General features: G+C 36.6%; 2 protein-coding genes across 5 annotated transcripts in view; one reads left to right on the plus strand and one right to left on the minus strand.

Moving 5' to 3' along the window:
* Nucleotides 1-10,453, plus strand: part of LOC127453909 (transmembrane protein 245-like) — a 44,231-nt gene extending 33,778 nt beyond the window's left edge. For both annotated transcript variants that reach the window (XM_051720675.1, XM_051720676.1), the window contains 2 exons: nucleotides 1,027-1,221; nucleotides 1,315-10,453. In XM_051720675.1, coding sequence (XP_051576635.1) covers nucleotides 1,027-1,221; nucleotides 1,315-1,360 — 241 coding nt within the window. In that variant the 3' untranslated portion in view covers nucleotides 1,361-10,453. The remainder of the gene's footprint in view (nucleotides 1-1,026; nucleotides 1,222-1,314) is intronic.
* LOC127453910 (polypeptide N-acetylgalactosaminyltransferase 1) overlaps nucleotides 8,152-20,625 on the minus strand; it is a 148,929-nt gene continuing 136,455 nt past the window's right edge. For all 3 annotated transcript variants that reach the window (XM_051720678.1, XM_051720679.1, XM_051720680.1), the window contains 6 exons: nucleotides 20,180-20,297; nucleotides 19,833-20,013; nucleotides 17,628-17,767; nucleotides 15,793-15,891; nucleotides 15,557-15,691; nucleotides 8,152-10,657 (listed from right to left, as the gene is read on the minus strand). In XM_051720678.1, the coding sequence (XP_051576638.1) occupies nucleotides 10,511-10,657; nucleotides 15,557-15,691; nucleotides 15,793-15,891; nucleotides 17,628-17,767; nucleotides 19,833-20,013; nucleotides 20,180-20,297 (820 nt within the window). In that variant the 3' untranslated portion in view covers nucleotides 8,152-10,510. The remainder of the gene's footprint in view (nucleotides 10,658-15,556; nucleotides 15,692-15,792; nucleotides 15,892-17,627; nucleotides 17,768-19,832; nucleotides 20,014-20,179; nucleotides 20,298-20,625) is intronic.

Genomic DNA, 20,625 nt, shown 5'->3' on the forward strand with positions numbered 1-20,625 from the left:
TGCTGAGTGACTCCAGTCAGGCTTCCTAAGCAACCAATTGGCCCGGTTGCTAGGGTGGGTAGAGTCACGTTGGGGTAACCTCCTCATGGTCGCTATAATGTGTGGTTCTCGCTCTCGGTGGGGCATGTGGTGAGGTGTGCGTGGATGCCGCGGAGAACAGCGTGAAGCCTCCACACGCGCTATGTCTCCACGGTAATGTGCTCAACAAGCCACATGATAAGATGCACGGATTGATGGTCTCAGACGCGGAGGCAACTGAGATTCGTCCTCTGCTACCCGAATTGAGGTGAGTCACTACGCCACTACGAGGACTTAGAGCATTGGGAATTGGGCATTCCAAACTGGGGAGAAAAGGGGAGAAAAAAAAAAAGTTTCAATTCACCTATGGAGAAAATGTATGGGATTTTTTACTTCTGGGACCAGACTGTTGCAGTCTATTGTATATGAAATATGTTCTGACTTGCTGTACTTGTGTCATGTTGCACAGGAGTTTTGCGTTTAGTGTGGACAGGCAAGTTGAAACTTGTCGCATCGCACCTGGTTAGGACAGAATGTAAGACTGTTTGACTATGACTCTGCACACTTGATAATGTGGAAATACTAATACTAAATACAATATTAAAGGGATATTTGGAGTTATTTACAACTTAAAGGGATATTTCACCCAAAAAAGAAAATTCTGTCATCTTTTATTCACTCTTATGTTGTTTCAAACCCATATGACTTTCTTTCCTCCATGGAACACAAAAGTAGATGTTAGGCAAAACATTAGCCTCGGTCACCATTCACCTTCATTGGATAATTTTTCCATACAATAAAAGTGAATGGTGACTAAGGCTGTCATGCTGCCTAACGTCTGATTTTGTGTTCCATGGAGGAAAGAAAGTCATACAGGTTTGAAAAAGTGAGTAAATGCTGGCAGAATTTTATTATTTGTGTGAAATATCCTTTTAATGTCTACAGACAGCATTTGTAGCATGCTGTTGATTACTACAGAAAATAATTTTGTCATGTTTGTTTGTGCAGAGGTGGACACCCGTATTTGACAGGCCTCGCAGTAGCAGGTGGAGCATACTATTTGGGTTTAGAGGGTGCCATCATTGGGCCCATTCTGCTGTGTATACTAGTGGTTGCATCCAACATCTACAGCGCCATGCTAATGAGCCCTAGCAGCAGCCAGACAACTCCAGTTCAAAGCAGCTTCCCTGTACATCAGGGCAGGTAACATGATATACATTTCTCTATAAAATATGACATTTGTACTCTCTGTTTTTCATCTACAGTATGTATGTTTATCTCTTAATGTTCTTTCAGATCTTTCACAGAAACCCCTATGCAACTGAAGAGGGCCAATGAATGAAGAGAAATCTGTCCAGCCTTATACATAGGTGGTCTTAAAGGCTACATTTTGTATCTTACGGTTGGTTTCCATGGCAAAAGAATAACTGCGCTCTCTAAGTGGCTCTTATAGCACATAGCATTATGATACCCCTCAGCATGGACCTCTGTGCTAAAAGTTCACTAAGCACTTAGCACTGTGGTGCTACATTAGCTAATGCTTGGAAATCAGACTTGGAGAGCTACGGTGCTTGCACACTCCAGTGTAAAGTTCAGTTAACACACCTATGCTTTGTCTAGCACTGCACTGGTGAATTATGCTAGTTCAGTTAGCACACTAACAATATTTTATGTTTACATTGTGCTTTACTGTAAAGGTTCTACTAGCTTATCAATGCAGCATATCACGTTTTCAGTCTATAGTTCACAGATAAGTGGTGTTTATCAGGTTGTGCTGATAATTTGTCCCATATTGGGGATGTTTGGCACTGTTGTTTATGTAAATGATCGTTTATGTGAATGAAAGACAGTAGTGTGAAAGGTAATGTCAGATTTTACTGTTCAGACATTTGCATTTCTTTGCATGTACGGAGTACCGCTGATTTAGTTGCTATATTTGTTATATCTAAAGTATAACAAGAGTCTGGAGATAGACTGTCTTCCACAAAGTTTATTTTTATCCTTGCTCATACACAACTGTCTGTAATTCTCAAATGGACCTTAAGACCTTGGTGGATTGAGCAACATTAGCCTATACAAATATCCTTTTTATAAACAAACTGTAATACAGTTTATGCTGTTTTCTCATGCTGAACTAGGACAATTGTGCAAATGTGACTAACTTAAAACAGTATTTTCACAGCTCTATTTTTGTTACAGTACTACTTGTGTTGTTATGTGTGGATTTGCATGCTCGCTCATCAGCCTTACACTCTCACCTTACCCCGTCTTAATGAACAAGATGAACAAGCGTCTAATGAATTTTACTCTCCTCTGATTCTACAGGAAGCACACTGCAAGAATTAAGGACATTACATTACATCATTACATACTGTACTATGTGTTGCTTTCCAACTTCTTTTTTCACTGTTATATTTGTCCTTGTATGCAACAGTGGAGCCCAAAGTTTTTCAGATTACATAAAGTCCTACTCAAGCACACTGTAAAAGGCCTGACTCACTTAAAGGGATAGTTCACCCAAAAATGAAAACGTATTAACCCAACCTAACATTGTTCCAAACCTGTACAGCTTGCTTTCTCCTGTGGAACACAAAAGGAGATGTTAGGCAGAATGTTACTCTTGGTCACCATTCACTTTCAGTGCATCTTTTTTCATACAATGAAGGTGAATGCAGACTGAGGTTATTCTACCCACTCTTTCTATGGGTTTGGAATTACAAAATATTTATTTTTGTTTGAATTTTCCCTTTAACATCACAATTTTGTTGTTGTTGTTCATAAATATGCAGCACTGTTAAATCTTTTTAATAAACTTGTTCTATTTTTAATTGTGTAAATTTGTGTAAAATGTAATATGATCTGGCTGAATTAGGGAATTGGATGTTTCTACCCACTGAAATTATTTTAGGAAGGGTACAACGGGTCTAAAGGCCTCCCAGGGTAAAAGGCTAATTTGATTTGATTTTCTCCCCAAATACTAAACACCAACAAAAACTACCACAGTACTTTCCCTAACACTTGCTTGTCACTATACACAGCAAAATATTCCTGATCCAGCAGATTATTGCATGCAGTGTCTAAAGTTTCATTTTGAGTTAATTTGATCTAATATTTAATATTTGTTTAAATGTTGCAAATATATGTTGAAATTATCAAAAAAAAAATATATATATATATATTTTTAGATGTATCATTTTCGTATCGATTTTTTTGATAAGTGAAAGGATAATATTTGGGGTAAAAAAGCCACCCTGTTGCAGGGGCAAAAGGACCCTATAAAATACATAGATTTTCTTTAGTGGGGCAAATGGATTTATGAAAAATGTTCAAAGTGTGCTCACACTGACTGATCCACTTACAATGGAGATTCATTTGCTTATAGAATACTTGAGATGTTATGAAATGCCAAATATGATTGAAATTAACAGAAAATGTTTAACCCTTTTTTGAAGTGGATATTTTGAATAAGTATTATCTTAATTTGTTACTCAAAAAAGCATCTTGCGGTCTCAAAAGTATCTGCATAAGTTGATAAATTTTGCCTTATTACTATTGTCTGTATACTTAACCCAAGTGTGGGGTAAAAGGCTCCCTTGCCACCTTTAAAAAAATAATAATTTGAATCAAAACAACCTTCCATTATTATTTCTTTTCAAACAAATTATGTTGGTCCATCAATATTCAATAAAAATTAATTTATTTGTTCAATCTTGACACTTTGTGAATGGAAAAAAAGCTAATTTTGGTATGTCTTTAGCCACGTTGTACATCAGTAAAGAACTTTATTAAAGCATACATAATAACTCAATCAAGTACTTTAACTTTGTTTTCATATTGACCGACTGTTGTAAAATACTGTACATTTAAAACATTAAATACAAATATTTTACTATTTAATAAAGCCCAGTGTTTGTGTCTGCTGGAAAATATCTCTTGCATTGTGTGACTCAAAGTGTTAATAAAATAATGTTATTGTTGTATGTACAAAGTATTATAGATTAATAATATGGAATGATTTTGTTATATGCAATGTGACCTGATGCCCTCAGATAAGGTCACATGTTCCCTGCCATTCCTCATATGTTACAGGCCCTTCACATTGGATCTCAGGTGGTATTGAAATCGATTGATGTCGCCCTTTCTAAATTACACTGAACTGGGCTATTGACTCTCTCTCTCTCTCTCTCTCTTTCCATGGTGCAGTATGAATGAATGTGAGAGGGCTGATTGCCTCTGCCTCATTTCTGTGTGGGAGTCCTCTCTCATCTGTTAAATGAGCAAGATGAAAACAGTAATGGGTGCATTGTAAATCATTTTCTGTAATTTTAACTATAAAAGACTGTATAAATGCTACAGTAAAAACACTTAAATTGGTTAACGGGCAGTTGTCATAAAATATACAGTAAAAAATGATAATATATTTAAAGACAAATAAATGTCATTTTACAGTAAAATGTAAAAAATTACACCTTTTTTAGATGTAAAAAGTATGATTTTACAGTATAATTAATGGTATAAATGTATATTATGTTTAACAAGAGAGTACATGTACTTTTTACAGTAAATTATTCTTAATATTACGGTAAAAGAAACAACAATAATCAGGCACTCCCAGAATTCCCTGCGTGACCCATCATATTTAATTATATTTATGGGAATAGTTGTTTCTTCTTATTTTTAATATCAGTTACGTACATTGGGGTGTGCTGTTTTATATTTAATGTAGTTTAGTTAATGTTTACTGCATTATTTTAATTTCACATGTGTTACCCTGATGGTGTTTAGTGTTTGTGTGAGTGACACTGAGCACTGTCTCTGCATGTTTTTTTGCTCATTGCTCCTGGAAGAGACACTATTGGTGAACTTTATGTCATCATGTGTTCTTCTGTAATTACTACGGTGAGTAACAAAACATTATAAAGTGAAGAGCAGATTTTTACAATTTCAGAAGGTTACAAAGTATTAAGTTTATATCATTTAATACTATAAACGGTAATGCACCATAAAATATACAGGCATTAAAAATCCCGTAAAGCCTGAAGCGTGGTTACCGTATTTTTTACGGTGAATTTCTGGCAACCACAGCTGCCAGTTTTTTGCTGTAAATTTAACAGGATTTTTTTTTTTTTTTACAGTGTGGTTTTAGTTCTGTTCCTGTATAAATTGTTCAAATGGGTTTTTAACATTTCATTTTTATGTCAAATGAATTTTCTTTGAATTAAATAACGTCCATCTAAAACAAACTCAATGGTGTTCTAAATGTCTAACCTGAAATCCTCTGTCATAACCTACTGTCGCCAATGCTGACATTTTCAAAGGTCGTTTTTCACAAACAGCAAATGTATTAATACTATTCTAATAAACAGGATAATTACACAATCATCACAACAACAACAAAAACTAATATAAGCATGAATTCATGCTTGCATGTTAACTAATACCAAAAAAAGTAATAACATTATGGAATCATTGAGGTAAATTAAATATACAGAGAAAAGAGGCATAGAAATAAACTTCTTATTGATTGGAATATAAATAAAGACTGATTGCTGCTTTTAGGGAACATGTCTATATAGGCTACTGGACATGACATAAGCAACATGTTAATCAATATATGTAACAGGCAACAATTTTAAAGGAATATTCTGGGTTCAATACAAAATATGATCAATTGACAGCATTTGTTGCATAATGTTGATTACCTCAAAAAATAATTTTGACTCGTTCTTTAGAAAAAGCAATAATCAGGTTAGAGTGAGGCACTTACAATGAAAGTGAATGGGGCCAATTTTTGGAGGGTTTAAATGGGCAGAATTGTGAAGATTTTAATTTTATAAAAGCACTTACAATAATTTTTCTGTTAAAACTCATGTATTATTTGAGCTGTAAAGTTGTTTAAATCATTTTTATTGTCATTATACATACTTTTGAAAGTATTGAGTATTGTAACTTTTACTGATTGGCCCCATTCACTTCCATTGTAACTGCCTCACTGGAACCCAGATTTTTACTTTTTTTAAAGAAAAGAAATTCATCAAAATTATTTTTGTGATAATATTATGCCACAAATGCTGTCGATTGAGCTTAACTTGTATTGAACCCGGAACATTGCTTTAAGACTGTGCTGTCATTGTGATAACAGTTTATTCCAAACGTGTTGCTACTCACTATTCACTAGGGTGTCTTTTCCAACCAATCAATCTTTATTCTGCCTCATACACCACAAGTACAATATTTCTGTGAATAATCAGTATTTGAAAAGATGATATCATTCTGCGAAACCAGGTTTCAGGCTCAGAAATGAAGGAATGTATAAAAAGCAGGACTCCCAGTTATTTTTGTAATTTCTGGAAAAATATACTCTGAAGAGTAAGAACCCTAAAAAGTTTGTAGTTTAAATGTAATCTTCCAACTAAAGATGAAATACATTTCTTTTAATGAGTTACGCTGATGATATTTCTCCAGGCAAACACTGGCTAATTAGATTTCATTTGAGAAATTGAAAGAGTTTTTTGTTTTTTTCAGCGCTGTTGTCTGTTGAGAATATTGATGTGAGTAAAATGAAGCAGTAGTTATGCAATCAAATTTTCCATTAAATGGGAATTAAATATTTATTAAGGGCCAAGCTCCAAAAGCCCCTATAGTGTTTGTGAGCGTTCCCTCTTGGCACTGGCAGCCAGTTAAACCATATAGTAAAAGACTATGAAATTTGGCACAGTTATTGGGCAGGGTCCTAAAAGTCTCTCGAACTCTCTAGCGCCACCACTATTTCAAATTTTTTACATCCCCCCCCCCCCTAAACTTTCTGCTGATAACATCTGAACTGACTGATCTAGAACAATTCTTTTTTCTTCTGATTTGATGAGGCAAACCACATTTAACACATTCTGAACAAAACACACTAACAAAGTTGATGGCTAAGACACCAAACAGTAAGTGAAGCTGTCATTTCAACACTTTAACTGTACATGTTTTTGGCACCATAAACTTTTTTTGACAGTGCTACCAAGTCACAATCTAAAGCAAGTCACAATGGATAGTAAACACTTCAATGGTCAATGTTGGTTACACTTACAAACTCAATCTATGAAAATTAATTTGAACCTAACACCCAAAAGCTATATAAATGTTTTTCTTTTTTTTTTTTTTTTTTTTTTTTTTAAGAGTTATGAAGCAATTCAAAGTTGAATACATTCATGGAACATTATTTCATTGTCATGTGCTATTTTGATACTGATCAAAGTGATAGTTCACCCAAAAATAAAAATTCTCTCATCATTTACTCAACCTCATGCCATCCCAGATGTGTGATTTTCTTTCTTCTGCTGTAAAAAAAAACAAAGATTTTTTTTAGAAGAAAATCTCAGCTCTGTAGGTCTATACAATGCAAGTGAATGGTAATCAGGCCTTTGAAGCTCCAAAAAGTAGATAAAGTCAGAATCCAGTTGGTTTTGGGTGAGAACAGACCAAAATGTAACTCCTATTTCACTGTAGATCTTGACAGCAGTCTCAAGGCTCGATCATGTGTTCAAGCTCAATTACACTTCCTATAGCGCCATCTAGAGCTAGGTGCATGCATCAAGCAGTAGGAAGTGTAATCGAGTTTGAAATCATGATCTTACCTATCAAGACTGCAATGGCAAGATGTAAAGTGAAAAAGGATTTATTTTTTGGTCTGTTATCACCCAAAACCAACTGGATCGCTTCAGAAGACATTGATTAAACCACTGATGTCTGATGGATTATGTTTATGCTGACTTTATCTCCTTTTTGAATGTTCAAAAGTCTGATCACCATTCACATGCATTGTATGGACCTACAAAGCTGAGAAATTCTTCTAAAAAATCTTCATTTGTGTTCTGCAGAAGAAAGATAGCATGATGGTGAGTAAATAATGACAGAGTTTTCCTTTTTGGATGAACTATCCTTTTAAAGACCTTGCTTGAGTGGTACATTTTTTTTTTTTTTTTTGCTGCAATGGAGCCCAAACCCACTAAGATTCTCACACTATTCTCAACAAACCAATAATTTTATAAAAACAATTATACAGCAGCACGTTTTTGGATAATTTCTGGTATTTTTTTCACCATGAAATTGAGTGTATGAACAAGACATCAAAAACTAACAGAGAAGTTAAACTGTAAACTTTCTGTGGTTTATTTCTCCAGCCTGTGAATCATCTCAACACAGGACTCTCTAACCCACCAATCAGCAGGCCAGACCCGCATCAGGTTAAAAAAAAGAACGAAAGACATCCCTTTGACAGATATAAACACACTCATTCATACTCACATGTCTACAGATGATCCTGAGGCCCTGTCCAAATACTTGACTTTACCTTCATCACCTCATCTCCCTCTCTGCAGCTGAACATTTTATAAAGAATTTTCTTTTATTATTTTTATTTTTTTAGATAATTTAGAATCAGTACATAGAATCTTTTTCAGAATCTTACAATTTTTATTTAAAATCTTTTAGAATTTTAGAATTTAGAATCATTATTTAGAATGTTTTTCAGAATCTTACATTTTTTATTTAAAATCTTAATTTTAAATATTTTTAGAATCAGATAATTTGAATCTTTATATGGCTGGATATGTGGAAATAAGATGGAACTCAGTCTCTCTCTGCAGGTTTCATCTATCCAGTTAAAAAAAAAAAAAAAAAAAACAGCACTGAATTAGAACCAGGATACGAGGAGAGAAAGATTTGTTAAAGCATTTGGATAGGGTCAAGAGTTATTGAGGGCAAAAATATCAGGATTGATTCCTGATTCCACATGACAAAATTCAGAAGAGATACGTTATCTTTCATTGTCCATCCTCCTTTGATATCAACTGAGCAGCATCCTTCAGTCTTAATTTCCTATTCCTCTTCTGATATGACATTGGAGAGACTGGATTCACAAAATTGAAATGACAGACAATTTGAAACTAAAATCAAAAGAATGAATCTGAAATGCAAGACATAACACAGAGTAAATCTCTTCAGGCTATCCGACTGTTTTTACACATCAGTTAAAATGTGGTGAGCAGCTCCCAATACATCCTAGTCCCTGACACTGGGCACCCGACTATCATCTTCAGATGCTAAAAGTATCAACTGATTAATTCAAAAAGTAATTCTTGTACATAAAAACACATCAGTAACAATTCTGTGAAAGTAAACAAGTAAGATATTAGACAAAAGTTGAATTCAGTCATTATCTCTCGCACATGTACACAGTGACACACCAAGCCCTTGCACTTTTGGATGATATGACAGAAGAAAATCCACCTCTTTCTGATCAACCCATTTGGTTATGGGTAATGCAACTCATGTCAACTAAAGGGCTGAAACCCAGAGGAAGGCAACAGTTCAGGGTGAGTTCAGGAACAGTCCTGAAATTGTGTGTTAAAGAGATAGTTCAACCAAAAATGAAAATTCTGTCATTATTTACTCACACTCATGTTGCTCCAAACCTTTCTTTCTTGCATCTTTTTTCCATACAATGAAAGTGAATGGTGACTGAGGCTAACTTGTGAACCTTCCACAAAGCAAAAAAAAAGTCAAACATGTCTGGAACAACACAAAGGTAAGTAGATGATTACAGAATTTTCATTTTTGGTGAACTATCCATTAAACTTACCAACATACCTTTAAGAAACAGACAACAAACACGACAAAAGTCCTTAAAAAAAAGAAAGAAAGAAAGAAATTGAAAAGCGCTGTTATGTGGCACTCCAAAAAATGGTGTAAAAATTTTTTACATGTACACTGACGATATGAAACATGTCCTATGATGTCCTTGATGATTCATCATCCTGTTAATTGATTATAGAGCTATACAGTGATTGATTGAAGGTAGTCCACTCGCTTGACACTATAAGATTGATAGACAGGTCAGGGCAATGCCAACATTTGTCAATGGCCAGTAGGGGGAGTCCCTGCTTCTAAGGTTGGGCAAACAGATAACAGACCACTGTAACATCCACAGATCCATCCTGATATGCGACACAACGGCATTCACACACATGCACTCAAACACACATGCTAGCCTCTCCTTCATGTGCTAAATACCCTTCATTTCTAAAAGGCTTTAAAAATAATTAAATTAAACTAATAACAGGGTGAAAACAATCTGGCTCACATACTCTCATCACAGACACACAAACAAACACTAATACTCTAAAAGGAGGCGTTCTCGTAAACATAACCAAAGTGGCCCCTGCTCCTTAAACGAGGAGGATAAGGGCATCAAACTCAAGTTTCTCTCTCCACAAAAAAAAAAAAAAAGTGGTTTTTTTCTCTCCATATTTCGTTCTGTTCCTCAGCAAGGTGGAGTGATGGGGAGATTCATATACATATGCTACAGTTCTGTTCATTTATATCATTTAAAGGCAGACCATAAGGGATTGAGAGAAAAGCAGTCCTCTCTCTCTCTTTCTCTCTCCACCAGCTAAGGTGTAAGCATCTGTCCATCTGTCCATCCATGTGCTTGTGTGTGGGGATCTCAGAATATCTCGGGCAGTGTGACGTTGCGGAGAAGCCACTGCTGTGAGCGGCCCCCGGTGCAGTCCCTGACGCTGGGCACCTGACTGTCATCTTCAGATGCCTTATCCAAACACTGATTACTGTTCACGTGTACCAGGCTCAGCTTCTACAAGAACAGAGAGAAAGACATGCACTGTGTGTGAGACGTAATGCGTATAACCCATGAAAGACTTTCACACATGTATTTGTTTTTACAGAAAGGGGGAATGGAACACTAGAAAAAAAAAAAAGAAAAAACAAACAAACAAAAAGAGTCAGAAATGAATGGGGTTCGAGGCACAAAAAAAAAAAAAAAAAAAAAAATACATTTTCACAGAGAGTGACAAAGGTGTCAACAAAATTCAAAATGTGGGGGCAATAAATAATAATCATTTGTAATATCTGCTATTTCTTAAAAATTTATAATTTAGATCAAATTATTTAATGATTCTTTTAATTATTCAGATGGTGATTTTTTTCAATTACATTTTTCAAAGGAAAATACTTGACCCCTGGATTTTGTTTTTACCTTTATGAGGGCTTTTTTCTAACCATTTAAACCAAATTGTGGGCTCTATTCTCATTATGCGCAACGACCGCATGCAATGTCTTACCTAATTTTTGTGAGAACGCTAATTCTAAGTACAATTTTCATGCCAGCACAAAGTGGGTGTGGGTTGGAGTGTTTGCGCTATCTGTGGGTGTATGCACGCAAACTGTGAGTGAATTGTATAGTGGCGAAAGGCGACGGTGGAAGAAGTTGGAGAGAGTAAAATGTCTGGATGTGGTATAATTTATTTATTTTTTTTGACCATTTCGTAATTTGGATTATATTTTAATTTAATTTGAAATTAATTTGAATTTAGAAATATTTTTGGTTTATTTTTTTCATGTTTCAATAAAATAAACTTTTTTTAAAAAGCAAAATCGACTGGTAGAAGTGAAGTGCGTTTAAAAATCCCTCCTTCCACAGCCTAACGTGAAGGCCGATAAAATCACTGTTAAAACTACCCATGATTTGTTTGTCAGTTGATCAATATGATTATTAATTCTTACATTCTCTATAGCATGTCACTGTTATAGAAATATGCCTGACATTCAACAGGGTTAATGCACAAAAGAAGGTAATTCATATTTCTATTCTTCTAATTCATTGCATACAGCCCATTTACACTACCAACTTCTTATGAATGTGCTGTCTTTGTTTATATTGCTGGTGCTTGACAGGGAATGGACTATATAATAGGACGCAGATGGTGCAATAACCAGAGAAGAACCTCAGAATAAAATTGCACTTGACCCAGTGCATTAGCGCTTTGCGTGTGCAATTTCGCCAAACCCACTTGCAACTAGACTTAGTGCAGGCTTGTAAGAAAATACCAAAACTTCATAGCCATGCCCCCTGACTTTGCACGTATGATGTAAAACATAGCTCTTAAAATAATGCCCCGTGTCTCATTTGTTTATGTCAAACATGTTCCTTTAATTAATTAATAAATACAAATTCTGAAGATTCATAATTTATTACCACTTACCCTAAGAATAAAATCAACTCATATTTATGCCATAATAAGTATAACTAGGACTATAATAGAATATTAAGAACTATATCAGATGTTAAAACTAAAAGATTTTATTGTTGCCCCCACACTGTGAATTTTGGGGTCATTTTTGGTGCAATTTATTCTCAGAACCCCCTTCACATATGACCCTGGTCCTCATAAATGAAATATTGCCCCTTATTAAAAAAGTTTCTGACACTGTTATGCAGTACAACAACGAAAAATGTTTCAAAAAATTGAATGCGACATTAAGTGCGTATACATGCACAGCAAAACGCTGATAATGACCAAAAATCAGCTTAATCCACAAATCCAATAATGTACGAAATTTGTGTTTACATGAGATTTAAAATCATCGAATTATTCTTTGCTTTTGACCTCAAAACGTGAACAGTCATGTGGACAACACTTGCGCACATTAGATAAGCCAGTAAAAACGGTGGTAAAGATGTAAATGCAACGTAAAATCTGTGTGCCTATCGGTTTATGTTTAAACGTTTTATGACCATACCTCGATAAAAGTCGTGGTCATTGTTGTTAATTCACATTGACCTCACTACTGTATGTTGCTTGTTTAATTCAGCATGTATTGTCCAGCTATCATCTCGGAAATATATACAATTATTTTGCAGTTTTGTCTAAATGTCTTTTTGCATTGCAATCAAATAATGAGTGAAGACAGACTTTAAAATTGCAGTTGATATTACACTCATACATTACACTGGAAATGGAAGTTCAGGTTGAGCACATTGTGGGATAAATTATCCCATGCAGTGTGCTAGGGTTGTATACTGTACAACTTGGCAAATTTAGAAGGTCATCAAGGTATTTCATGCATACTGTGCATAGTATTAAAACTGTAAGTAGTCCATTCTGAACATATCCACTGTACTATATATGCTACACACATGGGTGGCCATATAAACCTGTGTGCTTAAGGGCAAAGACAAATTGTGGATGCACAGGGATTGCTTTACAGTGGAGCATGTGTAATGGGGCTTAGCTGAGCTGAGTGCTCTAGTGTTTCAACCTAGTGGGAACCATTAAGCCCCACTGATAAAATTAGAATGGAGGTAGAACCTATAAGACACAGTGTAAGGTGTGAGTGTGCCATATAGATGTGTTAGTGATGGTAATATATGGTAATGCATGCAGCAGAGGTGCTCTCGTTGGCAAGAGATTTCCAGATCTCACTCACTCCGAATCTCCCTTCTTTCCACTCTATCTGTCTTGCTCTCTCTCCCCACGAGCAAAACAGAAGTTTTATTTGACAGTGGAAAGTCTTTGCTCAAGTTCTCTAATCTATGCAGCCTTCCGTCTCTCTGGGCTAAGGGCCAGCATGGTGGGGGCTCAGAATCTGGGGTGTGGGGGAAGAGGAGGAGGAGGAAGAGGAGGCTTTGGCATAACAGGCATCTCTTTAAGCCAACAGCAGTGGAATACAAAAATCCCCAGCTTTGTGGTTCTTCCTCTCTCCTCCCCTCAACTAGTTCACTCCCTCCATCTCTACAGGCATGAAGTGGTGTTTAAGCTCTATACCAATACTGAGTGGCAATGTTGTTTTAAAATTGACTGAATAATTATTTTCTCACAACACCATTTCTCCAACAGTGTTTTTAAGGAAAGCCATGGGGTGTGTGCGTGTGTGAATGCATATATAGTACAAGAGAATGATGACTGCACACCCTGCAGACAGAAAGCTTTAAAGGGTTAGCTGTCTTTGACGTTATATGACATGAAGCAAGCAAGACCCTAGAGGTAAAAAATCTTCGAGTCAAAAGCACATATGCATGCATCCATCTTTCAGAGTAGGGCCAAGGAACATCAACAATTTTAGCATATGTTGTTTTACACATTGTACAGCATCATCCTTGATTACTGTCTTAATGTCTCCTTCAAACCCCTACCTAGGCCATCTGGGGTTGTGACATTATTGGGGGCCATTATATGTACAGTATGTTCACACACATACTGTATATGCATGTACACATACAAATACGCCACAGCAGCAATTAAAGCAATGTTACGGATTCAATATAACTAAAGCTCTATCAACAACAGCATTTGTGCTGTGCTGTCGGTTATCACAGAACAGAATTTAAATTCATCTTTGAGCTTATAAAATCAAACAGAAATCGTGTTATAGTAAATGATTTACTATGGAAGTGTATGGGGCATTCCAGAGGGTTAAAAAACAGAAATATGAAGCTTGTATTTTTGTTAAAAACTTCTATTAATTCTAGCACACAATATGTGCATTGTTTTAGCTTTTAGAGGTGGCACTACCGTTCTAGATGGATGCACTTCAAGCTACTGTATATGTTACATAATTCCTATGAGTGGATTGTTCTCAATGTAAAAAGTCCCTTTCTGATATCCTTGTGCATTTTATGCAAAAGTTACTGGCTTAATCTGGTCATGACATGAGTTGAAAGACTGGATCTGCAGTAACGTGAAAGACTCAAGGTTAATAAGTAGGGCTGGGTATTGATTTTGATTTCCCAATTCAATTTGATTCCGATTCAATGCTGTTTTACACAGGGGTCCTTCTAACTTTACGAAAATGTACAAATATGATGTATTCCATCAATAAATATGATGTCTTGAAATTGCATATATTATTTTGCACAGTAATTAACACATTATTATATACACAGTATATTGTTACGTTCTTATTGTTTCCATGCATAATTTGTACTATTAACAAGTATTTACATTGATATGTAGAACAAGTGCTAAAACTGTACTGTCTCTTTAAGAATCGCAACAGTTCACCGAGCTCTCACTGATGTGTTTTGGTTGAGCACACATTAACAAGAGTGGAGTCGAATGGCTTCTTTACCACATTTGTGCTTTGTGTGATTAGAATTAAAAGTTTCTATTTTCGTTTTTCATCAACAACTGACTGTAAAGAACAGAAAGATTGAGACAAAGTGACAAATGCGTGGATCTAGTCTTTGGACACAAATGACACAGAACAAGTCAATCCAAAATTTTACTCTCAACATGCAGGGAAACATTTTTGTTGCTGAATTTCTTTGCCACTATACTGCTCAATCAATGGCAAGTGAAATCTAAAAATTTACTAGCCTTTGGCTAATCACAAATTAGATCACAATTAATTAGGAAATCAACATTTTTAAAAACATTTTTTGAAACATTTTTCATTGTTGTACTGCATACCAGTGTCAGAAACTTTTTTAATAAGGGACAATATTCCCCCCCCTTTTTTTTTTTTTTACCATTATGAGGACCAGGGTCATATGTGAAGGGGGGCTCTGAGAATAAATTTTTACCCAGCCCTGTTAGTAAGCAGGACAACGCTAGACACCTTTTACTGGGGCATGTCACAAATGCTTACCATAGAGCTTAACTTGTACTGAACTTTCATTTAAACTCTCATGAATAAATGCACAAATGACAAACATTATCTGTGACTTATACTGCAAACACACACACATACTCACCACTGGGTCGTACTCCCAGAGCTGGTTGCCTTTCAAGTGATGGCACTTGAGCATCATAACGGGGCCATTGAGTTTGGACACATCCAAACAGAGGTCATCAGTTCGGATCTCTTTATTGGCCGTGTACGAGAAAACCTGAGTAGACAGCAAAGGTCACAATGCATCAATGTCATTTCTGTCATCGTCGTAAATATTGTCATCATTATTCTATCAAAGTGAGAGAGATGGGAGCTGACCTGGTTGCCGCCCATGCCGTGACAGTTGAAAATGCCAACTTTCTCATTCTCTTTCCTGGCCATGTTATCCAGACATTGGTTGGTCTCCACATTACGGATCTGCAATCGGACAGATCACACAAACAGATTAGTCACACTAAAACAGCCCTCCTGCATGAATAAACACAGTCACGTCTCTGTCTGAGTGTCAAACATGGTTAATTACCCAAAGCCTATCGCACTGGTGGGGGGAGTATCGACGAATTGAGAGACAACTGTGCCAATCAAACACACACCAACACACACACACACACACACACACACACACACACACACACATACAGCTACATCATGAAAGCCATCAGATGGAGATAAAGACAGCTCATTGCTTTCATCCATGATTTATACACACGTCAAGATCAGTAGGGCTTAAACCATGACAAACACATTTACCAACTACAGTGGCAGTTATTCCTTCTGATTTGAAGGGTTAGTTCAGTCAAAAATGAACATTTTGTCATCATTTACTCACTCTCTTTTATTCCAAACCCATTTGGCATTCTTTTTTTCCGTGAAACACAAAAAAGGAGGGTTTGCAGATTATCCTGAATGCTCTTTTCCATACAATGAAAGTAGTCCATATGGCTTGTACGCTATATTTCAATCCTTCTTTAGCCATATGTTAGCTTGGTATAATGAACAGCCAGAATTTAAGTTATTATTCAATGACAATCTTCTCCTCTGTTGTAGCTGTCGTATCTCATTTTGATGGTACTGGTGTCTAGTGTCACGTGTCACAGTCGGTTATGAGATATAAAACATCATCAGGATCACTGACAGCAGACTTCGCACAATTAATTTTCATGCAGCATACTTTATTTGAGAGCTTTGGCTAAAAACGACGCAAGTTCTCACATGAGTGCCACTATGAACATGCTTCTCTCATGCACTCATAAATGCGTTACAGGCGTCAAGATTGTCAATTAAAAAATAATTACAATTTTGGTCTGTTCCTCACCAAAGCTATCGTATGGCATCAGAAGACTTGGAATATAGCACACAAGTCGTATGGACTACTTTTATGGTACTTATATAGTGCTTTTTGTAATTTTTGGAACCTAACAGCATCTGTTTCCCTTCGCTTAATTGTATGGAAAGTGCAGTGTGAACATTCTGCTAAAATTCTACTTTTGAGATCCACACAGGTTTGGAATGACTTGAGGGTTTGTAAATGACAAACATTTCTAACCCTTTAATACACAGCCATTTTGTTTTTTTATTATGGCATCTCCTTCAATAATCCTTCCCTTCATATAGCCCCACCCTCAGGTGGTATACATTGGCTACACATGGAGCATCATTGTGACATCCTATCCCAACAAAGTCACATTCAGTAGAGAGGAGAGGCAAGGATGAGCTACAACGGAATGAACCGTGGACAGAGCAAGGAAGATAGTGCCTTAACTAGTCAGGAGAACAGACAGATTCAAAGAGAGCGAGTTTCAGACATCAGAGATGACACAGGCATGTTTTATTCACAAGACTGTCTGAAAAAGCAAGAGGGAGAGATGGACAGATGGAACGAAAGGGAGCGGGTAAGTGACGGGACAGGAAACAAGACAACAACAGAAGAAGAGAAAATAAATGCCATCTCATTATCCAAGTAGAGTGAATGAATATTAAAAAAAAACAATCAATTCCTGTGACTCCATCAACCATGAGAAAAAAAAGCATTCCTCGCTAATTCACACTTGCTCTTCATTAGAACACACACAGACATGTGTTTATCACACTATTCAATGCTTGCTCTCTGCTCACAGCTTGTGTATGTGTGTGTGAGAGAGAGAGATACACACCTCTCCCAGGGAGTAGTAATGGCGTGGTATCTGGGAGTCTGGATAGACAATTTCAAGGTACCAGGAGAATGGCTTACACTGCAGTCTCTGTCTCAGAGCTGTTCTGGATGAGATGTCACCATAATCCACCTTCGTCACACCTGCCACATGCACAAACACACACAAGAATACAAAATGGGAGATTAAACAAGCACAAGAGACTGTATTGGCAGCATTTATGTACAGCAGGGCTGTTCAAATCCAATCTTGGAGGGCCACTTCCTGCAGAGTTTAGCTTCTAGCTAAACAACAAGCTAATCAAGGTCTTCAGCATTACTTGAAAATTGCAGGCAGGTGTGTAAGAGCACAGATGGAACTAAACTCTGCAGGATGTTGACCCTCTAGGAACAGAAATGAGCAACTCTGATGAAGAGGATGAAAAAAATAACAATATTAAGACTGAGTGGTATGAAGGTACAGTATATTGTATGCAATGGTACAAATGTGTCAGCTGGTAAGGATTTTGCTATATCTTTTATAATGCGGTAAATATTTGAGTGAATATTAGTGAGCAGGACTGCTTTACGTTATTTACACATAAGAGCAACAAAGAAAAATTGAGCAATGCGAAAATATTGAGCAGAACGTTGCCAAACAAGTTAAGAAGAGGAGAACTGTTCAACCAAAAATTCTCTCAACAGTTACTCACCATCATGCTGCCTCAAACTCATATGACTTTCTTTCTTCTGCGGAACACAAAAAATATATAATTTGAAGGATGTATGATGTGTTTTTGTCCATACAATGTAAATCAATGGGGTCCAAACCTTTCAACATCCAATAGAAGATCAAAGGTAGCATAAAAGTAATCCATACAACTCGAGTGGTTTAATCCATGTCTTCTGAAGCTATATGATCACTTATTGAAAGATATATAATAAATATAGCCCTAATTAAGTCCCTGAAAGTTTTGGACCCCATTGAATTTCATTGTATGGACAAAAACACCTTTTACATCCTTAAAATGATCTTTGTGTTCCACAGAAAAATAAAGTCAAATGAGTTTGAGACGCTATGAGGGTGAGTAAATGATGAGAGAATAATTTTTTTGAACAATCCCTTTAAGTGGCACAATGCAAAATAGAGTTGTTTACAGTTGCCATAGAAACTTTTCACATTAACATCGAATTCAACTGATTACGACATGGTTGTTTGATATATAAACCATATTCTTTGTTGAATTTCTAGCAAAGAAAATTGAAATTCTACAGATATCTTTATAGAAAATTACTCATACTGCGATATAAGATTTTGGTCATACAACCCTCCCTTACACAATATGCACACAATCACACAAATAGCTCTGAGATGCATTGGGCACTATTGACAGTGACATTAATATCTATTATCCAGCATCTCCTTCTAAGTCAATACTCTCTACTGCCCAAGAGCACTGACAATACACACACACCATATTAAAGAGACAGACACAGCTATAGAGACAGAGTCACCGAAAGAGGCAGAGACAGAGAAATGCAAAGGGACAAAGAGAGGGAGTGACAGAGAGAGGAGATAAGGAAAGATGTCCTACTCTATTCTTGAGCTGTGTTAGGCCAGAAACAAGTGCCAGAAACAAGTGCACAAATGCAAACGCTTTTAGGTACACAAGCTCGAATTCAATCGTCAATGCGAAATGAGTCAGAACATAATCCATAACGTAACGGAAGTAAGAGTTGAATTCTCAGCCTTGCCGCAAGGGGCACTACAGTTGGCATTAGCGTAAACTGTTTCTTCTCAACTATTGTCATGGCGGCACAAGAGTTTGAAGAGAATCTAGGCAAACAAGCCTATTCTCTGCCATTAGCGTCACAAAACGCCGCTAGGATAACAAAAAATGCAAAAATAACAATTATTTTTAAATAGTTTTTCCCTGTTATCCACTGGTCAGAAAACAGATAGTCTCTTAAGCAGGGATAGTAGAAAGTATTTTACCATAAAAACGATTGGATGGCACAGACATTTAAAGCTAACTCTTGCACCCACTTGAGTATTAGGTGTGTTAGCAACACAGTAATGCAACAACTCATGTGCAGGACTGAAGCTTCTAATGCATTTGCCAAGCGTTTATGTCGCATCTGAGTATGTTTCTGACCTTAGCTGTCTTTTGTGCATTTCTTTTGAGTGTTCATTGTGCAAATGTGTTGCATGTGAATGCATCTTACTAACCAGGTGAGATGATGTAGAAGAAGTTCTTGAACTCATCCATCCAGACCTCTGCCAGTCGTCTGTTGTTCTTGTTGATTATCTGCCCAGTTCCACCAGGGAATGTATAGGGAGTCGCCTTACGGAACACATGACCGACGTGAGAACACGTGACGATCTCGAGCGTTCCCCCGCACTGCCAGATCTGATACGCACAAACACGCATTCATTCTCAGAGCAAGAATAAATACCTGCTGGTAATTTCAAAGAAGCTGGACTGCCTATTATCTATGCAAAAATTTGGAGTCAAGACAGCAGGAATTGTGGGTAGGAGCAGTGGCTAAATTTTATACTCTAGTGGTGAGACTGACCCTGAAGGAGATCTCCAAGTTTTCACCTCCCCAAATGTCCATGCCTGCATCATATGTGCCAATCTCTTGAAAGTAATCTCTGTCTATGGAGAACAGTCCACCTGCCATGGTGGGGGTTCTGTAGAGAGAAAATTAAAAGACAACAGAAAGTCTTTTAGGCCCTTCAGGTGTACAAACATATCTTATACAAGCAGTTCTTCCCCTCTCTGTCTCTCAGTCAGGAACAAACACATCTCTTTATGTCACTCAGGAAAATGTGATCTTCAGTGGAAACTACATATGTACATGCTCCAATTTCGGTAATACCATATTTCTCTCCCTCTTTAAATATTGTTTGCTCTCTTCATCCATTTGCCTCAACAGGTGCTCTGTGTTCTTTTCTGTTTTCCTTCCATCTTTTCCCTGCAGCCAGCTCATTCACAGTCATGTTTTCCTCCAGTACAAAC

Source organism: Myxocyprinus asiaticus, chromosome 16 (assembly GCF_019703515.2).
Source record: "Myxocyprinus asiaticus isolate MX2 ecotype Aquarium Trade chromosome 16, UBuf_Myxa_2, whole genome shotgun sequence".
In the NCBI taxonomy this organism is placed as follows: domain Eukaryota; kingdom Metazoa; phylum Chordata; class Actinopteri; order Cypriniformes; family Catostomidae; genus Myxocyprinus; species Myxocyprinus asiaticus.